The sequence below is a fragment of the Pollachius pollachius genome, assembly GCF_949987615.1.
Source record: "Pollachius pollachius genome assembly, chromosome: 16".
Classification (NCBI taxonomy): Eukaryota; Metazoa; Chordata; class Actinopteri; order Gadiformes; family Gadidae; genus Pollachius; species Pollachius pollachius.
This window is the reverse complement of record NC_136949.1, coordinates 7448608-7471220: the sequence shown is the minus strand read 5'-3', so window position 1 is coordinate 7471220 and position 22613 is coordinate 7448608. Positions and strand designations below refer to the sequence as shown.

Genomic DNA, 22613 nt, shown 5'->3' with positions numbered 1-22613 from the left:
ACAAATGTCATTATTTACATATTTATGCAATAAATACAATGCAATTATATTATACATTTACTTCTTTATCTTAAAGACTTAAAATAAATTGAAATTATTACGCTTAATGCGTGGAACTTTGTGCATGGACGTATAATCAAGTTTATCTTCCAGATTCAACAATGAAAACATATTTATCTGGGCTGTAATGCTGACATCTAGAGGTTGGCTAGATATTACTAATGTACTTTCATTTAAATAAGCTCAGGCTAATGTAACATTTTAGAGTGTGTGGTTATGGGAACATATTAAAGGCAAATCATTTGAACAATGGGCCAACAACATTACAGCGCTGCCTCAATGTACAACAAACTAAGAACATTAGAAAAAAATATTTCGGCCCAGTCTAAGCTTTAACACTTGAAGCAGGGACCTATTTGTAAAAAATCCAATAACATGATTACCCAGCTTCATGGATATAACAAGCAGAATAAAGTCTTTAAATCAAATATTTTTCAATGGAAAAAATGTTGATACAATGCATATGATCGCTTAAGAAAATATTATTACTCTCCTAATTGCAGATGCTTCATGTAACTAGTTGTTTTGACGGATTGAGCTCCATGTAAATATAAGTGTGAATATGTTATGGCTGAATATATGTCAAACCATGCATGTGTTATGGATGCTGTTGTAGGTGCTAATGGTCAGGAGATCTCCAGCACCTGGTGTGGTAAAATGGTTTGGACCAGAACCTTTCCATTAGTACTGGGTTTATCTTTGCCTTTCATGAAGAAGGTGAGCAGCTCCCCTTTTCCTTTGACAAAAATGGGGCCTCTTCGGACAAAACGGAAGCCATATTCCTTCAGAATCATATAGCAGTCTTCTACCACCTGAGGGCAGAGCAGATACAATATAATCATAGCCGGAGTAATTCTGAAGCAAAATGATGTGTGTGTATGTGTGTGTGCCAGAGAGTATATGTGTTTGTCTGTGTGTACTACACTTGTGCGTGCATATGTGTGTATGCATGCGTGCAATGTGGAGTACCTGTATGTTTCCCATCACTCCTGTGGACTCCATCCTGCTGGCTACATTGACGGTGTTTCCCCAGATGTCATAGTGAGGTTTACGAGCCCCAATGACCCCAGCCAGCACCCCCCCCTTATTGAGACCTGCGAGGGAGGAAACCAAAGCCTCAACATACAAACATGCACCTTACATGACAACCATAAGATACCCCCCCCCCCCCCCCCCACACACACACACACACACACACACACACACACACACACACACACACACAAGGTTAAATAGCACGCAGCTGACCAATGCGGAGCATGAAGTTGTTGAACGACTGCTTATTGAGGTTGGTGAGGATGACTTTCATGGCCAGGGCAAAGTCTGCCAAGTCAGCCAAGTGCTGCCAGCGCTCGATCAAACACTGGTCCTCTGGCTGGTTGGACACAAATACAGAGAATTGTTATTCTTGTCAGTAGAGGCAGAATCCACTTTGGTCCTGAGCCGGTCACACCACAGACATGGGTGGCTGTAAAGGGCTTGTGCATCGCAAAGCCAAACCGCAATGACAGCAGCCATTTTGGGAGTCTAAGAGCATGCAATGTTCGTTACTTAGTTAGTAGTATTGTTTTTTTGGTCATTGTTAACTAATTATTCATGGGATGATTTGTCTTTATGGGGTGACATTTTAGTGTTTGAAAGTGTTTTTTAAGACGAGGCAAAGCAGCATTTTTATTCGCGCCGGTGACGATATATTCATGTTCATTTAAGCTTTTATAGTACTATAAATCTCTTGAGTCCTCTCAGTATGGTTGTAACGGCAAGAACTAAAACTCCAACGATGCCTTCTGAAGTAAGAGCCTTGAAGAGGGGACTGACTATCACAGCTACACAGACCGACACATACAGACAGTCAGTCCCCTCTAAAAGGCTCTTCTGTGTAGCTGCGGTTGTTGTGGGTCAGTACTGTGGTTCTATGAGGCGGTACCTTGCGGTTGGTGTATCCGTTGGTGTTACTCTCTGGGGTCACCCCTGAGGCAGCCATGTACGTGCTTCCTATGGTCTTGATCTTAGTGATGAAACGGAATCCATCCCTGTCCAATAGCTGAGGGATGAAGTTCAATACACAACATGATGTTCCCTCTCTAAACCTTTAAAAACCTCTAAATAGACACATCATTAGCCCTTTATTCTCGACCGCTGACTCACGCTGTCAAAGTCGGAGATGATCTCGTTGAGGATCCGAAGACATTCGATGCCTCCGTTGTTGATGCCCTCCTCGGTGTAGAAGTCGGAAAAGTTTGGTATGGAGGCGAACATCACACCTATCTCATCATAAGACTGGCTGTACAGCTCCTACGGATAGGGTTTTGGCAGTTGACAGGATTTTAGCAATTTCTTCTGATGTACCAAATTCAAACTCTCTTCTTTTTCCGTCACTTGGACTTTTTTTCACACACAAACACACAGATTCACACACTAATTATCACAGACTCTCTTTTTCTCTTTCTCACACACACACGCATGCCAAGGGACATGCCCCATTTCACAAACAGACACACTCGCATGCACACACACGCAAACACACACACACACACACACACAACACACACACACGCACACACACACACACACACACAACACACACACACAAGCACACACACACATATACACACACACACGCACACACACACACACAACACACACACACACACACACACACAAACACACGCACACACACACATACACACACACATACACACACACACCAAACACCACACACACCAAACACCACACACGCACACACACACATACACACACACACCAAACACCACACACACACACACACACACACACACACACACACACACACACACACACACACACACACACACACACACACACACACACACCTCGTCTCTCTTCTTGGTGCCCAGGAAGTGCCTGGCCACATGCTCTGGCAGCATGTTGGTGACCAGGGCTTCGTTCCAGCGCCTCATCTCTAACACCCGCTCCTTCTGGTCGTGCACCCCGATCTTCCACAGGAACAGCTTCCGCGACTGACGCTCCACCTACACATCCATGTATATGCGTGTGTGCGTGTTGGTGTGATGTGATGAAATAAGTATGACTGGACTAAAGGTCAGAGTTGGTTATATAAAGGTGTGAATACATCCCCTGGAATAGACTGTAAGAACTACACTGTCACAGTATAAATAACGACTAGATATTGAGATAGATGGTAAGATAATGAAAATAGACAGACTCACAAGTCGGGCAAAGCAATAGAAGCTGATCATCATGACGATGATCATCATTGTCATCAGGTACTTGGACGGTACCATGAAGGTTCTTGAAAGAAAGATGAAATCCTTTTGTTTGCTGTCCAGAAAATTATAACAATTACATTTTTTAAATCAAAATATATAGTCCCACTTTTCAGAAACGTGAGGACCTAAACCACAAGCTATTCATCTCATCGTGTCTAAGTTGTATGCATTGTAACAAAGCACTGCATTATTGAATCGAAGGTAGCCGATGGAGTAATCAATCGTGCTATGCCGTGTCGGTTTCCCCACCTGTGCGCCGCTGACCCCAGGAAGTCGTACACGTCGTACAAGTCGCGCCAGCTGAAGATGTTGACGGCGCCGGTCGCCGTGACGACCATCACCATGAGCGCCAACTTGATCAGGTGGCTCACCTGCACCAGCATGGCGGTCGCTATGAGCGACATCACCGCCATGTAGCTGTAGTGCTTGGGGTTCTTCGCGCAGTCCAGCTCCCGCAGGGGGGTCTCCAGGGCCATGGCGCGGCTCGTGTTGAACTCGTGGACAAGGAGGGGGACGCAGCTCAGCTGCGGTGGGCCGGATCAGAGACAGCGAGACGCAGGGGGAAGAGGGTAGGATGTGAGGTGAAGCAATAGTCAGGGTGTCAGATCGTCGCAGTACGCAAGAGGAGCGAGGAGATGTTAGATTAGAATGTGACGTAAGAAAGAGGAGCGATGAGATGTTAGATTAGAACATCAAAGTAAGAAAGAGGAGCGATGAGATGTTAGATTAGAACATCAAAGTAGGAAAGAGGAGCGATGAGATGTTAGATTAGAATGTGACGTAAGAAAGAGGAGCGATGAGATGTTAGATTAGAATGTGACGTAAGAAAAAGGAGCGATGAGATGTTAGATTAGAACATCAAAGTAAGAAAGAGGAGCGATGAGATGTTAGATTAGAACATCACTGTAAGAAAGAGGCGCGATGAGATGTTAGATTAGAACATCAAAGTAAGAAAGAGGAGCAATGAGATGTTGGAATAGAATGTGACGATAAGAAAGAGGAGATATGGGAGGTGATATTGTATTTTCGATAAGAGCAGTACAGTAATAAAGAGGGATACATCACATATGTGTTATGGAATGTGAATTCAAATCATTACAACTGTGTGTCTATATCAACCGGGACAGGGTTGGTTCTCAGGGTTGAGCATTTGAAAATCGGATCATTTCTTATGGTTGTAAATGCTACATTGAAGAATGTGATCCACTTTAACTGTTGGTACCATTTCTACAGAGGATTCTACAGAGGACCAAAATAGTAAAAGCCACACGTTGCAGTTCGATACTCATGTTGAGCAACCAGCCGTTTCTTTAGCTTCCTTGATAACTCCCAGCTGTCACCTGTGACTGCCACCAGCTAGTGTGCCTGACAGGTTAGGCTTAAATGAGTGTGCTCAGCGACTCTGTCTATGCCTAGTAGGGAAGAAATCAAGGCAGCAATGTGTGGAACAAGCAGTCCCTCCCGGGGGAAAGGAGGTGTGTCTGCGTGTGTGTGTGCGTGGGTGGTTGGTTGGGGAGGGGGCAGTCAAATTAGCCTACAGGCGATGAGGCAGACAGCTAAAGCACAATAATGGACTCCATTGGGACCTGCTTGTCAGACACTTGTTACACAAAGCTACTGGTAGCCTGACATGGGAAAATAAAGGGAGGACACGCAGGAAGGCAGCAACAAAGGCAAGCTCCAGTCAGAAGAACTGGTTCATGGAGATGTGTTTCTGTGTCTTTGGCCGTACCATGTCTGCGATCTCCGCCATGGTGAGCACAAAGATGGCCGCCATGGCCCAGGTGTTCCTGGCCCAGCGCGTGCGGTCGAGCCAAACAGAGAACGACACCAGCCTTCTGGAGAACCTCTTTGTCGCCCCATACACATAGAGTAGAAAAAGTGGTTAAAAAGTGATTATAATTATATTTTTTTTAGAAAATGGACATTATTTTACGAATAAACAAATCAAACAGCTTTCTGTTATGTTGCTTTGATAAGTTATTCATCAAAATCGATGACACTGTTTACATATCATAGGCATCCTGTCATAACGATTCGCATTGTTTCACTGCACCCTTTATTTATGACACATTACCCTCTCTCCCCCACCTGACCTCAGCATACAGACATGACCATTGTGTTTATGATTACAACATCCTTCTTCTTCTTACCCTGGGAAAGATGGCGGCCAGGGAGCACACTGTCAGGATGAGCAGCAGCACTTCTCCGATGGCCAGGGTCACGTAGTTCACCGACAGCCTGCCGCAGGACAGGAACCCATGTTAATGACGGTGGTTAAAATGGTTATGATCTACCATGAAGAACACCAGTATCATCTGCTCGATATCTGGGTCAAATGTTGTCATTTTCGCTGACACTGTCTACTTATGTATTTCTGGTTCAAAACCATAATGACGTTGCTGGTAACCAGATGAATTGTGCTTGGGGTACTCTATTACCTTCAGTAGATCTCTCTGTGGCTAATACGTAGTAAGACGTAACACTGCAATAATTATTATTTTCATTGTCGATAAATCAATTCCTCACTCCGTCTAACCCTAACCCTAACCCTTACCCTGTTAATGGAGCTTTAAGTGATTTTCTTTGTCTCATGATAATTAAAATATAGATGTGCATTTCTGACACTCGTAACACAGCGAGATACATATTTTCCTGATATTGGTAAGGATTCAATGATTTTCAAGAACTTTCTTTAGATCGTCTAGGCGGATATTGAGCCGTCGTCGGAGCTCTGTCACATCCTCGCCTCATGAGGAACAAAGGGTTGGATGTGTACGGCCTCACCAGGGGTCGATGAAGACCTCCATGGCTGTGATGAAGAGGAGCACTACGCAGCAGCAGCCGAAGGCCACGCCGCTCCTCCCCTCCTTCTCCGAGGAGTACCGAGCCTCCAGCTCGCTGTCGGTGAAGCGCAGTAGCAAGGGGTTCAGGTGGTGCTCCTTCATACTGACACACACACACACACGCACACACACATACCACACACGCATTCACATACACACACAGGGAGAGATAGTTTATGAGTGTGAGTATGTGTGTGTGACCGTGAGCATGTGTGGGTGTGTCGCATACAAGCGGTAATGTTTTAATGTTTAGGGACTCAACAAATGTATAAATTCATCCTCTCACATTACCCCAACGCTTCCCTTATTTTTATGCTCTATTGTCCTCACATTTTCTTGTTCTCTCGGTCCAGCAGCTCCTGTTGCAGTCTACTGTTGAGTTCCTCTTCCTCGTTCACCCCACCGCTCACGGTGATCACCCCCTGCACAAAACACAGTTTGGATTAAAACATGTATGTCATTTTTTATTTATGTTTTAATAATTACAATAATAAAACTAAAACGTTTGAGGGTTAGAGCCAGCGTAGCACTCTTCTATATAAAACAAACAAAATGCACGAAAAAAATAACATCTTAATATCAACAAAAGGTTACTTTAAAACATTGAAGGGGCAGAAAGCTGGACAGAGAGGTTAGGAGAGATACATGTATTTCAACAATCTCAGAAATTCTAATTCAATAAATGTTTTGAGATGTGTGTGTTTGTGTTGTCCTTTACCTTATTCTCTGTGGCTACAGCCAGGTTAGAGCCAGCGTTGCCGTTAGTAACGGTGGTGTTTATCAGCTGTATGGAGTTGCTAGCGGGCAGTGTGCCTCTCTGCCGAGGACAGACATTGGGCGGTGGAAGTGTCAATCAAATGTTCTTAGTCGGAAATCGATTCAATACCGTTAAAAATGATAGAGAATATTTAACCGCAGATTAATCAAGCATATAAGTAGCTGGAGAGGTCATGCGATTACAACAGTGTAATGAATGAAAGGATTCATTGATTATTAAAGGTATAACTGATTAACATTCTTTCAATCGACTAAGCGGTTAATCAACCGCTTAGTCATTGCAAATACAAAAATCAAGCCTTTATTGATTTTGTTTGATATACTTTCCTTTTCAGAAACAATAAACTAATACTAGTAATACAGCAGATTCATGGTCAAGAATACTGCATATTACAATCAAATATATTCTAATGGATGGAAAAATAAAAAATGAGAGAAAATGCATATTCTTTGCAGTAATAATAATCTTCAAAATCGCTTGAGAGCAGATCAATACATTATGAGGGTAAATCTCTTACATTTCCATTGACCCCATTGCCATTGGCTGTGGGTGATAGGATAAGGTAGGTTTCGATGCCCTTCTCCAACAGGTACTCACACCTGTCCCCCCCACACCCCGCCTCCATTTCAAACTCCCCGGTGAGACACTCCATGGTGCTCTGGGAGATATGGACCCTCCTGTTGAACACACACACACACACACACACACACACACACACACACACACACACACACACACACACACACACACATACACACAAACACCAAGGCACATGCAAACAGACACACAAAAAAAACACACACATGCACACATAAACATTCACATGCACACACACAGAAGACAACATACACACTCAATTAACAAACACATGTGTAGCCATCAGCATATATTAACAACGTGTGTCAAGTAAATTACAACAAATAACAACCCCCTGTCCTTTCCATCTCTCACCCGGGGATGCCCCCCGACTCCATCTTGTTGGCCACGGTGACGTCGGTGGACCACACGTCAAACTGCCACCTCTTCTGGCCCAGCACGCCGCCCAGCACTGTGCCCGTGTGGACCCCCACGCGCATATCCACCTCCGTGTTGGTCTTCTCCCGCACGTACCTGGGAGGAAGTAGGAACAGAGAGGGGCCGCGAGTCGTAAAGACAGTCCAACACACAGCAGACGACAGATCGTTGAACAAAGACGTCCGAACCCGCTACCTACCTGCTCCTCTGGGATGTATCTGAATCGGGTAGAAGTGATTTGATCCAAAATAAATAAAATAGCGAGAGCGATTTAAGTAGTAAATCGCTTCTTCGTTTCTGATTGGCTGAAGTCAGTTCCATCACTTACGAGATGGCCTTCACCATGGCTAGACCCATCATGATGGAGCAGGTGGCGTGGTCCTCCCTGTAGTCAGGTAGGCCACAGATGCAGTAGTAGCAGTCCCCCAAGATCTTAATCCTTAGCTGGTGGTGATCCTGTATGACCAGGGGAGGAGGGCAAAACAGTCTGGGTATTCAGCATGTTTGCATCGTTGATTCAACTGTGTTGATTGACAATGAGATATTCTGTAGGATCAAAGCATCACACAATGACAATTGCTATTTTTTAATATTAAAAAAGGTGGTGGGATAAGGACGGAAAATAATATTCAGTTTGACCCCTGATGAGGGGCAATAAACCACAGAATAGAACTGGATAGAGATGGATATGATTGAATATTGTTTTGAGCATTTGAAGAGTGGAACGGAATATCCTAGATTAGAATGGAGAAGAATAAGAAAGAATGTAACACTGTTGCTTGTAGAAGAGTACAGTACAGACTACGGATCATCTATTGACTCACCGATGCCAGTTTGTCAAAGAGCGCAAACAGTTCATTGAGCAGCTTCACTAGTTCCTGGGCACTGCAGGCCGATGACAGCTGGGTGAAACCAACAATGTCAGCAAAAAGGATGCTGGAACGGAAGAAAATCAGAGAAAGTTGATCAACCCGACAAGCACTAGTAACTTTCACCATCTTGACTCGCTCAACTGTCTTTGGCTCTGGCTTAAACTAACAATGAAACTAACTAAAATTAGATAATTCAGTAATAAGCATGAATTAACTGAACCATTAATTAATGTTAGTCATAGATCCTAATTACCTTTACAGAGCCACACATCCACAAATGACTCAGCATTCATTCTCTGAAAATAGGCATAGGGCCCATGGTAATAAGCATTATTATTTTAAATTAGCAACAGGGTTAGGGATGAGTCAGGGTTATGTTACATATAGAGTTAGTGGGTTACGGTTAAGATTTGTGTTAGGGTTAGGGTTAGGGCATGGGTTGCGGATCGGAGTGTGTCAGGGATAACCCTAAGAAAGAGAAAGCATTTGACTATGTTTAACCTGACGTTCTCATGGCGATACATATACATGGTGTTGAATTGCTGTTGCTGGCCTTCACTCTGATTGGCCTGTTCCTTCATGCCCTGGAGCATCTCATCCGCAATGTGTTTGGGCAAGATGGACAACAGCAACTCTTCCTACAATAAGAGAACAACACACAAGTGTTAAGATCCACTTAGAGAAACAAAGATAGCGCATTGCGGGTGCTTGGTTTGTGTTTGTGTGCGTGTGTGTGTTTGTGTGTGTGTGAACGCGGGGTTGGGATTAGTATACAACTGCTTTATAGTGTATTACAGTAAGCAAAAGGTATAACACACACGCACACTCACACGCACACACACACACACACAAACACACACACACACACACACACACACACACACACTCTTTCTATTTCCACCTCTCTCTATACATGTTCATTTACCCATCCTCCATCTCTCATGAGCTCACTATATAAGTCACACTGGGTGAACAACAGGAACAACATGGGAGAGCTAATGAGGTGAATAGAAACATCCAGGCTTTGTTAGCACTTTGACGCCATCTTTAACTGCCTTGTCTTTTTGTGTAAGCTTAGGGACTAGATAGATGAGGCTGGAAAGGTTGATGAATATTTCATTATCATTAACCAACTGCATTTACCGATTAAACATTCTTCCATTCCTCATTCCACACGGTATTCAATTTTTTTGCATTAAGTTAAAATGTGTTATGCTTAATATTTTGTTGTGTCAATTTGATTGATATTGTTTTTCATAGGAATGTGCTGATTTTTGTAATTTGAGCTCTAGTAGTCTGGAGTGCGCTGTTCAGCTGTACTGTCGTTGTGAAATTTAGAAAGCACTTCAAAATGTAATATATCTATGATAGGTTTTGCATTAACATTCATAAACATACAAATATGTACCCTGTTTTGTGTGGCGAAACTGTACTCAGTTCAGTTAAGTTGAGGTGAAAAAAAACGTGTAATATTTTTTATAAAATTATGAAATCTAAATTATTTACGTCAACTACCTAGTCAGTGTTGGTTGGTTTTTATTGCCTGTGAATTCTAATGCCTATTCTCCCATCAGGCGTCATCTCAGAGCAGCAAAGCATGTCCCAAAGCATGTCAGCCTATTAGCAGTGAGTTGAGGAAAACACATCCTAATTAGGCAGCACTGGGTGTTCCAACACACCGGTGAGAAGATACACACGAGACACACACCAGAGTACACACACACACACACACAAACACATATATATATATAAAGTCGCCAGTGTACTCATGCTGCCTGTTTAGCCTCAAACTAAGAAGTGTGTGTGTGTGTGTGTGTGTGTGTGTGTGTGTGTGTGTGTGTGTGTGTGTGTGTGTTTGTTTGCACTTCTTATTTGGTCTACCTGCTGGGTGCTTTGCTCCTCAAGGGTGATTTTGACCTCCAGGGACTGACGTGCCTCCAGGAAGGCTGTCCGGTACTTCCTGTCCGCCATATAGTAGGACAGCACGCCCATGCAGGCTGCACACAGGTACAAGATCAGGTTGGCCAGCAGCTGAGAGGGGGGGGGGGGGGGTGAGGAGGTTCAAGGACAGGCTGCCATCATCACATCAGTCAGCAAAAAATATGCACTCCGATATGGCCTTTGTCATGTCTAGAGGGCATGCCCCTGATTTATATTCGATTTCAAGATGTGTTCATCACGCTCAACTATTCTGAAATATATCAAGACAAAATGAATTGATTCATCCCACATTCCCTGTCGCATGTAGCCTACACTACATGCCCTGCTTTTGTCTGCTTCTACTCTTCGAGTCTCATTTCTGGACTGGAGTGCGTAACGGGTAGATTGGCACTATTCCATGCCAACATGGTTCTTTGTTTACCTGTCGCACCAGCATGGGGCCCTGCTGGCTGTCCATCAGTCGTTGGGCGACGGACACCCCCAGGATGAGGGTGTGAAGGCCGCAGGCGAGCGTCGTGAGCAGGATGAGGGGGACCAAGTTCAGGGGTAACGTCAGAAAGCAGGAGAAACTAAAAAACGCCTGCCAACCGACGGAGTCACTGGCGTGCGCGAAGCGGTTGTAGTTCAGACGCATGTAGCACAGGACGTGGACGGCTACCATGAGCCACAGTACATAGGGCACGGCGCCCCGAGCAACCGGCGCTTTAGGGAATTTCTGAAAATGACCAAGCGCGTAAAAGATAAGGTCAAGGGCCAGGCCTACGGCGGCCACCACCACCATCGCCAATTTGTCCTCAGTGTACACCACGGCACACATGATGATAATGTAGCTGTTGAAAAGAGCAGCAAACAGCACTAACACTGGGATGGTTTCTTGCCGTTGTTGGCGGAAGTACGTCTGATAAAGACGCTCCAAGGAAACGGGCGCGAAGGTGAGGCGCAGTACGCGTGGCAGGCACAAACAGTAGCCCACCTGGCGCACGGTCACTTCGTGGGTCCGTGCCACTCCATCATCCGCTTGGCTGGCTTCCTGGCCAGGATTTTCTGTAGAACTTCCCGCAGAATTGTCTGTGTCTGTCGTGGAGACGGTGTTCAGAACCATTTTGGAACGGAACTGCGTAAAGGTACTCAGTTTGGCTCATAAAAATAATAATCAAAAAATAAAGCACGATCCAATCCACATTTTCTTCCAAAATTTCTTCAAGCAATGCATTAAATACAACGTTCGTCAGTCTCTGACATTGTGAAGGACTGCTTTTGGTCTTAATTAGCCTACTTGTGGAATAGCGTGTGGAATAATCTTCAACAGCTCTGTGAAAGACTGTGAAAAGGTGCAGTCCCCCATAGTATTCAAGTTAAAAAATAAATAATAAAGTAAACAGTAATTTCATGGCTGCCTCTTAAAATGTAACAATTGTTGGACAGTCTTGAGTTTGATATCCAATCACTTGACTTCTTCTTCCACCGTCTTTGTAAAGAAAAATCCACACAAAAATACTAAGAACGATTAGTCTTAAATAAAATGTTGCAATAACCGAAAAGCCTACCGTATAAAAAAATTGTTCCCCTGATGCTAAGAGAAGGATATCGTTGAGTATCTCTACAGCCAAACACTATCAGGTGTTAATTCTGCTCAAGGGTTATGTTTGTCTCTTCGCTCCTTCTCTCCTCTCCCCCCGCCCCCCTGTCAACCCCCGCCCCACACCAACTTGTCTCAAATAACAAGACCTCTGATACTGTTGCCATGTTGAAACCAAACCAAGCTGCCAGAAGGCAAGCGGGTCTAGAGGGGGATCTAGAGGTATTGAAATAGAAAAGTGAAATTTAGAGGTTCTACCTCCTACCGTGATATTTGAATCTTACATATTCATTTTATAAGTAACCAATTTGATTAGTGAGTAAGCATTTGTATCGTTATCTCTAATGGTATCCTTGATTCAAATAGTATCCAGCAATATATAAATTCTTCCCTCGATTAAGATTTTCACAAAAATAACATGATTTTCTTTTTTCATTTATTCTCACGTGAAGAATAACAACAATATTAATTTTATTTGAAAACAAATTAATGCTTAAAAGCGTGTACATGCATCGCCACAAAGACACACAAACAATCAAACACAAATATTGTGTGCGTGAGTTGGCCCGTGCTTTTAGCAAGTGTGTGGCCTCCCCTTCATTCTCAGACCTATTGGTTCGTTCCAGTCCCAACAGCCTAACCATCCATCCGTCCCTCAGTCGTCGTGCGTGGCCGCAGCCTTCACCGGCTGCTCCGCCATGCTCTTCAGAGTCTTTCCGAGTGCCAGCGCGACGGCGATGGCCACGCCCACCGCCCCCAGGCTCCCGAGGGCCGCCGTACCCAGTGCAGCGGCCCCGAGGGCCCCGGCCCCGAACGGCGCCGCTCCCGTGGAAACCGTCTCCTTGCCGAGCTGCCTCATCAGGTCTGCGCCCGTGCCCGGCCCGTGCTGCAGGTTAAAGGGACTCCTGGGGGCCCCGCAGAAGAACGCCATGGTGGCGATGAGGGACACGGTGAGGGCCGACGCCAGGAGCTGATACCACGGCGCCGCCGACGGCCACGACGCATACCCCACGCCCAGCATCACCCCGGCAACCACGGCGCCGTGGACCACGTTGGTGGCCCGGTGCTCCGCCTTTAACGCCACGCGGGACGCCGCCAGGGCCAGCCCCGTGGCGGCCGCCGCCCCCAGGATCCCCCCCAGGCAGCGGCGGGACCCCGCCCCCGAGCACGCCGGGAGGACCACGCCCAGGGCGAGGCAGGACGCCGCCGCCGCCGCCATGGCCACGCGGGCCGCGCCCTTGGTCCCCAGGCCCACGGCGCCCATGGTGCCCAGGGAGGCGCCCAGCAGCGGGGCGAATAGGACCCCCACCCAGAACACCGCCTCCAGCAGCAACGCCACCTCCGCCTCCCCACCCCCCGCTCCACCAGCGCCCGCCTCGACCACCGGTTTCCCGCCCATGCCCAGGCCGATGGGGAAGCCCAGGAAGGCCACCACCACCACGCTCAGCGACAGCTTCCCCAGCAGGCCGCCGGGCTGCCGGTCCGACGGCGGCGGCGGCGACCACCGCTGCCTCAGGAACTTGCGGAGGCCCACGATGAACGAGACGCTCATCGCCGTGGCGAACAGCCCCAGCAGGACGCCCATGCGACCCAGCACGGCGTTGGCGTGCAGCGTGATGTAGATGACCAGCAGGGCGGTGGCCGTCTCGTTCACGTCCGTCCGGACGTACGTCGACAGCACCAGCACGCAGCCCGCCCCCAGGAGGCACCACGCCGGAGCCAGGCCGCCCAGTAACCCGGCCGCCACCGCCCCCACGGTGGTGAAGCCTCCGGCCGCGCAGTCCGTCAGACACCCGTCGTGCGGCGCGCCACACCGCGCCAGAGTGGACATCAGCAGGGAGGCGAGGTTGAAGCCGAAGCCCAGGGAGAAGAAGGTGGCGGCGAACACGAGGCTCGCGATCACGCCGGCCACACCCGTGGAGCCCACCTTGTCGGCCACCATGGCCAGGCCCGTGGCGCTGCCCAGAGGGCCGTCGGCGATCAGGCCAGGGTCCACCGCCATCAGCGCCGCATCGCCCAAGGCAAACCCCGCCGCGGCGCCTGCTAGGGCGATCTTCGCTATGGACAATGCACCTGGAGGGTCACGGATACATGATGGATATATGTTACTTTATAACAATCAATTTATGTGTTATATTATTATTATTATTATTTCGTTTTTGCATCCCCTACCGGGACCAGATTTGAAAAAATGCTTTTCCTAGAGGCTTGTTCCCTTTAAGACAAAACCAGGAAGTTGCTGTTTCATGTACAACTGGTAGGACTAAAAATAAAACAAACGTATAATTGCATAATTTTTTTTATATAGTATGAGTTAAAATGAACTATAAATCAGATTCTACGAAAAGCAGAGATACTTTGCCAATGCCCTTTCAACATTACACTTTTGCGAAGCGTGGCTCTAACGTTACTTCTCGTCTTTCATCACTAGTTTACTACAAGAATATTCACAATAAGATTATAAGAACTATACGTTCAGAGAAATGCTAAATTAATTGATAGTCTACCAATATGGTTTTGCATGTCAGTTACTTCTGTTTATATAGTTGAAGAGCTCACCTAGGGTTTCTTCTGCCATTGTGCCGTCCGCTTCCTCCTGCCTAGTCTTCCGTACCGACGCATGTCCTAAGCCCCGCCCGTTCTGATTCGCCGTCAATCAAATTGCCAACTGAATTACAGTTTAGATGGCTGACAATGGAAGATAAAATGGGACTCAAAGACATCGATCTAGATGGTTGGTAAATTAACAAATATTTTTGGGATGATACATATTAATATATGATATGTATTAAGTAATAATATATATAAATAGTAAATACAAATAAATACATGTTTTTGGAGGAAATAGGTATAGTTAATTTATTGACAGTTATACAAAACGAAATGTAATGCCAGTCAAAATGTTTATTTGGTTAACTATATATAAATTATATGAATTGGGATGGATGAATGGATTCAGGCTGAATAGTTGTTCTCTATTATATTCTATGCATCTTTATTTTTACAGTAAAAAATTTGCTCTTGGATCATGGTTCACTCCTTATCTCACAATGAAAAATATATATATATCGGATTAGCTTTGTGAAATATAGTATTTGTGTCATCGTCTTTTCTTTTCTGATAATAATCCAAAACCCCAAAAAACGAACAATAAGGAAGCAATAATCTCTGGTTCAAAATATCAGATGCAAGACACGTGTTGCTTATCATTTAGCGAGAGTACTCATCATGCGGCATTAGCAGCCTCTAGTGGCTCGAGTTGTCGATACAGTTATAGCTAAATTGATTTTCTGTATAAACGATTTGTACAGAGAAATCGAGTAATCACGAATCGATTTACTCGTGGATTGATACGTTTTGTTGTTAATTTCAAACTAATTTCCCTTAAATAATAGCTGTTACATTTACCTCCTGCACACCTACAGACACAGATAGAAAAAAAGATAGGTTGACTCAAATTGTCTTTTACCAAACGTGTCTATGTAAACATCAGAGAAAAGGAAATAACACCAGCCCAAGGCACGCACATGTATGTAGGGTCCGTCCCTGTATGTAGCCCCTCCCCTGCAACTGTGTCCCTGATCAGCTGATGGCAAGGACTTTGTCACGTGATCACAGATATCACGTGACGTCCACTTCCTCATCGATTACTTTTTTTTATATATATATATATATACTCGACTGCTGTCTGAACCGTGGTGTTCATTGAAACCGCGGTGCATAATATAAAAGATTGTGACGAATTGGGAGTGCCTACGTTTTTGTTGTCTTTCACCGTCCAACGCTATTTGTGGACCCGTCGGCGAACCCTCTGAGTAGCGAGTAAGTAAACAGAGTCCTGTTATTATTTTTGGAAGGACTTTGTGCAAGTCAAGAAGAAACGAGAAACATAGAGCCAACCGATCGAACCTCCATAGACCACCCGTCAGTCGCAATAGAAATTTAAACTATTCATTATTTATCTTGCAACTGTTGCATTTCTCGCATTCATAGTCGCTATTACTCTCAGAACGGAAGATATAAACACCAGTGACATTGTTTGAGCCGTTGCAAAAAGTCGCCTGGCTGGTTGGTTCTGTTTGGCTTGTCTGAAAGCACCTTGCATCACATCGGGTCGCACCCTGTCAAAAAAGTTCACCTGTTGCTGTAGCTCAACAAAGGAAGACATTGTTTTGCAGTGCTGTTATTAATTTGCATTAATGTGTTACAGAAATGCACCTCGCCGTGGCAATTCTTGCTTCAGCTCTTGTGTGTACATTGGCCCTGGACAATGGACTGATGAGGACCCCTCCTATGGGCTGGTTGGCATGGGAACGATTTCGCTGTGACATTGACTGTGAGCGAGACCCCAAGAACTGCATCAGGCAAGCACAAATATTATGAATGAGTATTACTCCGTAGCATGTAGGCCTGTACTGTGCAGCCCTTCCTACTTCTTCTTTTCAGTTGAGCTTTTTTTGCAAGTATTTTGCATTGGCCAATCCATAAAATGCCCCATCTGTTTTAAATGTATGTTTCTATCTAAACATACGGTATAACCCTGGCCCAAAGATTCTGGCCGCTATGAAAGCATCTTTAACCGGTGATGCTCTGCCTCCTTCCCTCCAGTGAGAAGCTCTTCAAGGACATGGCAGACAGGCTGTCGGAGGACGGCTGGAGGGAGCTAGGCTACGTCTACGTCAACATAGACGACTGCTGGTCCTCCATGGAGCGAGACGAGCAGGGACGACTGCAGGCCGACCCAAAGCGGTATGTGCCCTTCTGCACAGGAGAGGCCCCGCTCGGAAGGATGGTGGGGGTCACGAAATACAGCGTCAGTCAGTGAGTCAGTCAGTCAGCCAGTCAGTCAGCCAGACGGTTGCTGCAGGACATGTCATATGACCAAGGGGGCCAAAGATTCGGATCACAAATCACACATACAACTCACATTTAATGTTTCAGTAGAGATAAGAATGAGGTGGTGACAGGGGAGTGGAGGTGCAATGTCTCTTTGTTTCAGCAGCCTCAGCACAAGAGGGCAATAAAGAAAAGATAAGTTACTGTGTTCAAGTGGAGTAAAGATGAAGGTGTGATTGATATATTTGATTAGGCCTAAAACTTAGATAAAGTTAAGATATTAGGTAGGATGAAAAAACGAAACAAGGAATGTATCGTTATCTTACATTGTACATGTGTTTATAATAATTTTTATAATTATTTCCTGTCTCTCTTCACTATCATGTTGATTTGTTTAAACCCATCCCTACCAAGCATCAGACTTGAGGGTTCGAACGAGGAAGATGTCTAACAGAACCCCTTATTTCCCAGGTTCCCTGGGGGCATCGCTAATCTAGCTCGCTATATGCACGACCGGGGCCTCAAGCTGGGCATCTACGGTGACATGGGCACACATACCTGTGGAGGATACCCGGGCACCACCCTGGACAAGATCGAGACGGACGCCCAGACCTTTGCCGACTGGGGAGTCGACATGTTGAAGCTGGACGGCTGCTATTCCAACGAGAGCGAACAGGCCGAAGGTAAGGAAGGCCTTGAGAAGAGATGAGGAACGATGGGGGAGAGAACGTCTTTATTAGAGTGTTATAGTACTTAGTGGTTGTAAAGATGATCCTATGTGCTTTTTTTAATTGTTATGTGAATATGTTTGAAGGTACCTATTGAGTGTTTCTAGAATAGAATCCTCTTTTTAATAGGCTACCCTCGCATGTCAAAGGCCTTGAACGCTACCGGCCGTCCCATTGGCTACTCCTGCAGTTGGCCCGCCTACCAGGGTGGTCTTCCACCGAAGGTATTACATTCAAGGCTTGTTATTTTAGTTCCTGTTCACCTTCTCGTTCTTGTGCCACCAGTATCCTGTAACTGCAACTGTGATTACGAGCTAAACAAATTACATCTGACGGGAGTCTGAACTTGTCTTGAGGTCAAACAAACAGTAAGAAAACATTGAGCCACACCCTGCTTGTCTTTGAGATGGGGAAAAGACAACAAAGATTGGGAAAAGAAAACATGTTTTTTTTTTATAATTGCTCGTGAACATGGGTGTCACAACAACTATTATTTAGTAACTATTTAGTACAGTCATGTATTATATTTGTGCCAATACAATAATATCACAAAGATGCCGTGGGTTGTAACCATGGGGATAAATTAACACGCCCACCTAAAACACTCAGTTTACACTTAATAATAAAAAGAAGTAAATGAGGAAAAGAGATGCAGTGTTATGTAATGTCCTCCCAGGTGAACTACACACAGCTGGGGGAGATCTGCAACCTGTGGAGGAACTACGGGGACATCCAAGACTCCTGGGACAGCGTCCTGAGCATCTCTGACTGGTTCTTCAAGTACCAGGACATTCTTGGACCTGCTGCCGGGCCGGGAAAGTGGAACGACCCTGATATGGTATGGCTCTTGCTCTAACACACACACAAACACACCCTTATGATCCAACTATGTTACGTTATGTTGTTCACCATTTGCCATTGACTTTAAATACATATTTCTTATTGTTACTTGCCGAAAGTACCAAAATGTTTTTTTTTTCTTTTTCTTTCATTTTCTAGTTGATCATTGGTAACTTTGGCCTTAGCATGGACCAATCACGATCTCAGATGGCCTTGTGGGCCATCATGGCCGCCCCGCTCTTTATGTCCAACGACCTGCGCACCATCAGTAGTGGAGCGCGCGCCATCCTGCAGAACAAGGCGCTCATAAGCATCAGCCAGGACCCCATGGGCGTCCAAGGAAAACGCCTGCTGCAGGTGAGGTTATTTTTTTACAAGAAATTACTGGTGGCGATTTTAGAAAAAAATAATAAATCGCGACGGTGCATTTAACGGTAATTTTTACTTGCTGACTCATCATCACACTGACACACATGGCTCCCACCTTCATCGCTGTGTCACTCTCTCTCCCCAGGAGAAAAGTGGTATAGACGTGTACTGGCGCCCCCTGTCTGACAACAGCAGCGCCTTGGTGTTCTTCAGTCGGCGCAATGACATGCCCTACCGCTACCAGATATCTCTGAGCAAACTCAACTACACCGCCGGCGTCTACAAGGTAAGTCAGTTTTTTTCCCTTTCCTTTCCCTTTTTCCTCAGGTCATTCATCAGGTTCTGTGCCTAGTCTCATACAGTCCAATGCATCATGGGAAGTTTTCTAGTATTGGCTATGTATTGGAACACTGTAGACGGCTGTGTTCCAATACCAATCTAGTCACTCTAACGCCACTCTTACTTGCTTCCCAAATCTCTGGCTGTGTCCTCAATTGCATTGTATCCAAATGCATAGTAAGTTAGGGAACAGCCAGGATACCTCAGTGTATCCTAGAAAGGAAGGGCCAGGGCTATATTTGGAATTCGTCGACAGACATACATCATGAAGCAAGTCGGAAAGTCGGGATTGGCCGAGATCATCCAAAGTTGCCATCGCCTTTGACAAACACTGAGCCTTCCCTCCTGCTCGACCCCTTATTGCTACGGCTCGCCACGGGACGACGAAGCCCGGAGGAACAAAGAGGAGAACACTGTTGACTCACGGTTTCTTTGTCTTCTGTTTTCCCTCGGCCCTTACTCCTACAGATGTACGAGGTGTTCATGGGGAAGGTGGGCACCGTGGAGGACACCAGTGAATTTACGGTGTCAGTCAACCCCACCGGCGTGGTCATGCTGTACGTCTTCCCTCCGGTCAAACATCGCCAGTTCCACGCCAACGGCAAGCTCCACGGGCCGGTCTACTTTCACCATGACGACCTCGACAACGCCATCCCGCCCAGCTTCCTGTAAACCAACCAATCGTAGACAGCCGGGGATCCCACATTTAATAATGCCGTCACCATTCCTGCCTTGATGCACCTGCTCCTGAAGAAAACACTGTCGAGATTGTAGTATGATGGATCGATCGTTCGATTCTCAACCAATTATTAGACTTTTATTTTGAAAGGATTGAAGGATTGAGAGGATTCTATATGAAATGATACATGAAGTGTTTCGAGGAAAGGAGGAATGTTATGCACTGACTTTAATCCAAAGTGCCATTGATTGATTAATGTCACCTCAGAACTCAGGGATGGATCAGAACTCTGAGGGATACTTTCTGTCTCCTTTTTTTATTTCTTTGACGGCACTGTTCATATACGTTGCGACCAAAAAAGGTAGTAGATGACGTATGTACTAAGCAAGAGAGGGCTGGTCATATTGCTGAAGCACCTCATTCCTAAAGCTTAATTTGGAGGCAAAAACATTTGAGTTATGTTTTCCCAATAACGTTTCTGTCAGTTTTTTTAATGAGCATATATTTTTTACTTTCTTAAATGAGTGTTCATACTGGAATTATTCCCATATCCGGCCGAATTGGAGCCATTAAAAGCCTGTAGGCCTAAATATTAAATAATATGTACAGAGCTGTTATTTGTAGCTTATGTAGTAAACTAGAATGTTCACTTTTCAGATAAATGCCCAGCGTCTATGGATCTCTAACATGGGCCTTCATCCTAATCCTTCTGATGTTTTAATTGGGAGGCATTGGTCTACAAACCTGACACCAAGAGCAGAATAACTGATCTGAAGCGTTCTGTTATGTCTGCTGCAAATGCAAATGTAGATCTTTCAAGCAAACACGCTTGTATGGAAACCTTCAACTCTATGGTAGAAAAACGACGTCATCTGTTTAGTTTAGATATTTCAAATTGAGCTAGTGTACTTCAGCCAGCTAAGGAAATTGCGTTTTTTCATGAACATGAGTACGGGTCTTTCAGTCTATTTTTTAATGTTTTGAAAGTAAATTGTTCAGAGAAAAACGATTAGTTCTATGAATGTCAGCATTTCCAATCAAGCGTGTTTACCTATTCGAAGTTCTTTGTACGGACAATTCCGTGTTCTGCCACGAGAGGTCAGTGTCGCTCTCGGATCATGGGGCGCACGATGACGTCCATAATAGAAACTCACATGGTGTCTTTTTTAGGCAGCGTGCTGCTGTGATGTGCTGCACCTGCTGATCTGCACAAGGACAACTGGACCGTTGTCTTCCCTTCTGGTTCTCTCTCTCTCTCTCTCTCTCTCTCTCCCTGCCAGCCTCATTCACATATCTTCATTTCTGCCACACCACGCGTTACTTTTATACTTTGTTTACACTTTATCCACCATCGTCAAGCCACCAACACCAGCCACCAGTCTCCTCCATTCCTTCTCCTCCTTCTCCTCAGTGAGTGGACAGGTGGTCAGTTGACTTTAACCTTGTTCGACGACGACGTATATGTTTGCACTTGCTCCTTGAAAGGTTGTGGCAGATAGGGAACTAGTGGTCACATGAGCGGCTCGCATTAGTTTACCGGCGCCCGTTATGAACGTGCGTTTGTGTGTGTGTGCGTGTCACACGAGAAGCCCGTCGGAGCACGTGGTCCAGTTGGGGGATGAGATTTCCCGCGTGAGGAAGAATTAAAGGCGCATTGTGCATCGCTACGTGCATGTCGACCAATTGGCCAGCTTGCTATGACTGGCGTGCCAAACGGTGGATGCCGAGAGAGACACAATAGACACCACTGTATCTGCAAGGGAGCGCGCACAAACGCGCGCGCACGCACAGACGCAAACACATGCACACGCACACACAGCGCATCTGGCCTCGACTGACCTAAAATGGATAGTGTGTGTCTTTGTATGGCTGTGTGTGTTTGTGTGTCTTTGTATGGTGGTCCTTACGTGTGTATGGGGGGGGGGGGAGGGGGGGGGAGGGGAAGAGATCCTAGCCTTCCCTTCTTATTCCTTTTCACCCGTCTCAGATATCTGGCTGTTGGCCGACTGCGACACATCCCTCATTGTCAAGGTCCCCGGTGTTTGGGAACTTGACGGAGGAGATGCATTAGGATACAGAGAGAGAGAGAGAGAGAGAGAGAGAGAGAGAGTGATAGAGAGAGAGGGAGAGAGTGATAGAGAGAGAGAGAGAGAGAGACAGAGAGAGAAAGAGAGAGAGAGGGAGAAGGACGGGGAAAGAGAGAGAGTGATAGAGAGAGAGAGCGAGAGAGAGAGAGGGAAAGAGAGAGAGAGGGAGAGAGTGATAGAGAGAGAGAGAGAGAGAAATGCTTCACATTATACAGAGGGGGGGAGAGAGAGACACACTTTGATACACAGAGACAGATGCCATGATACAGAGAGAGAGAGAGAGAGACATTATGAAGAAAGACATGGCATGATGCAGAGAATGGGAGAGAGAGACACACTTTGATAGAGAACGAGAGACATTGCATGATACGTAGGG

At 45.7% G+C, this 22613-nt stretch overlaps 3 protein-coding genes across 3 annotated transcripts; 1 reads left to right on the top strand and 2 right to left on the bottom strand.

The window, feature by feature from the left end:
- Nucleotides 1-476: 476 nt before the first annotated feature.
- LOC307088341 (adenylate cyclase type 3-like) lies at nt 477-11882 on the bottom strand (the record flags this gene model as incomplete). The annotated part of the gene is made up of 20 exons (XM_079754194.1): nt 477-872; nt 1030-1154; nt 1309-1435; nt 1988-2104; nt 2209-2355; nt 2913-3071; nt 3270-3351; nt 3579-3853; nt 5062-5178; nt 5483-5570; nt 6117-6278; nt 6506-6597; nt 6894-6992; nt 7471-7630; nt 7905-8063; nt 8296-8423; nt 8792-8903; nt 9341-9477; nt 10721-10870; nt 11202-11882. The coding sequence occupies 20 exons, from the start codon at nt 11880-11882 to the stop codon at nt 687-689; spliced, it is 3303 nt and encodes a 1100-aa protein (XP_079610320.1). The 3' UTR covers nt 477-686.
- Nucleotides 11883-12781: 899 nt separating this feature from the next.
- LOC307088088 (uncharacterized protein) lies at nt 12782-15043 on the bottom strand. The gene is made up of 2 exons (XM_079753881.1): nt 14919-15043; nt 12782-14432 (listed from the first exon to the last, which is right to left on the bottom strand). Exons 1-2 carry the CDS (start codon nt 14935-14937, stop codon nt 13015-13017), a joined length of 1437 nt encoding a protein of 478 aa, XP_079610007.1. The 5' UTR covers nt 14938-15043; the 3' UTR covers nt 12782-13014.
- A 980-nt stretch (nt 15044-16023) lies between these two features.
- Nucleotides 16024-21105, top strand: LOC307088273 (alpha-N-acetylgalactosaminidase-like). Its single transcript, XM_079754123.1, has 9 exons — nt 16024-16181; nt 16570-16723; nt 16968-17108; nt 17667-17878; nt 18053-18147; nt 18600-18761; nt 18923-19120; nt 19278-19418; nt 19940-21105. The coding sequence occupies exons 2-9, from the start codon at nt 16572-16574 to the stop codon at nt 20141-20143; spliced, it is 1305 nt and encodes a 434-aa protein (XP_079610249.1). The 5' UTR covers nt 16024-16181; nt 16570-16571; the 3' UTR covers nt 20144-21105.
- The last annotated feature ends 1508 nt before the right edge of the window (nt 21106-22613 follow it).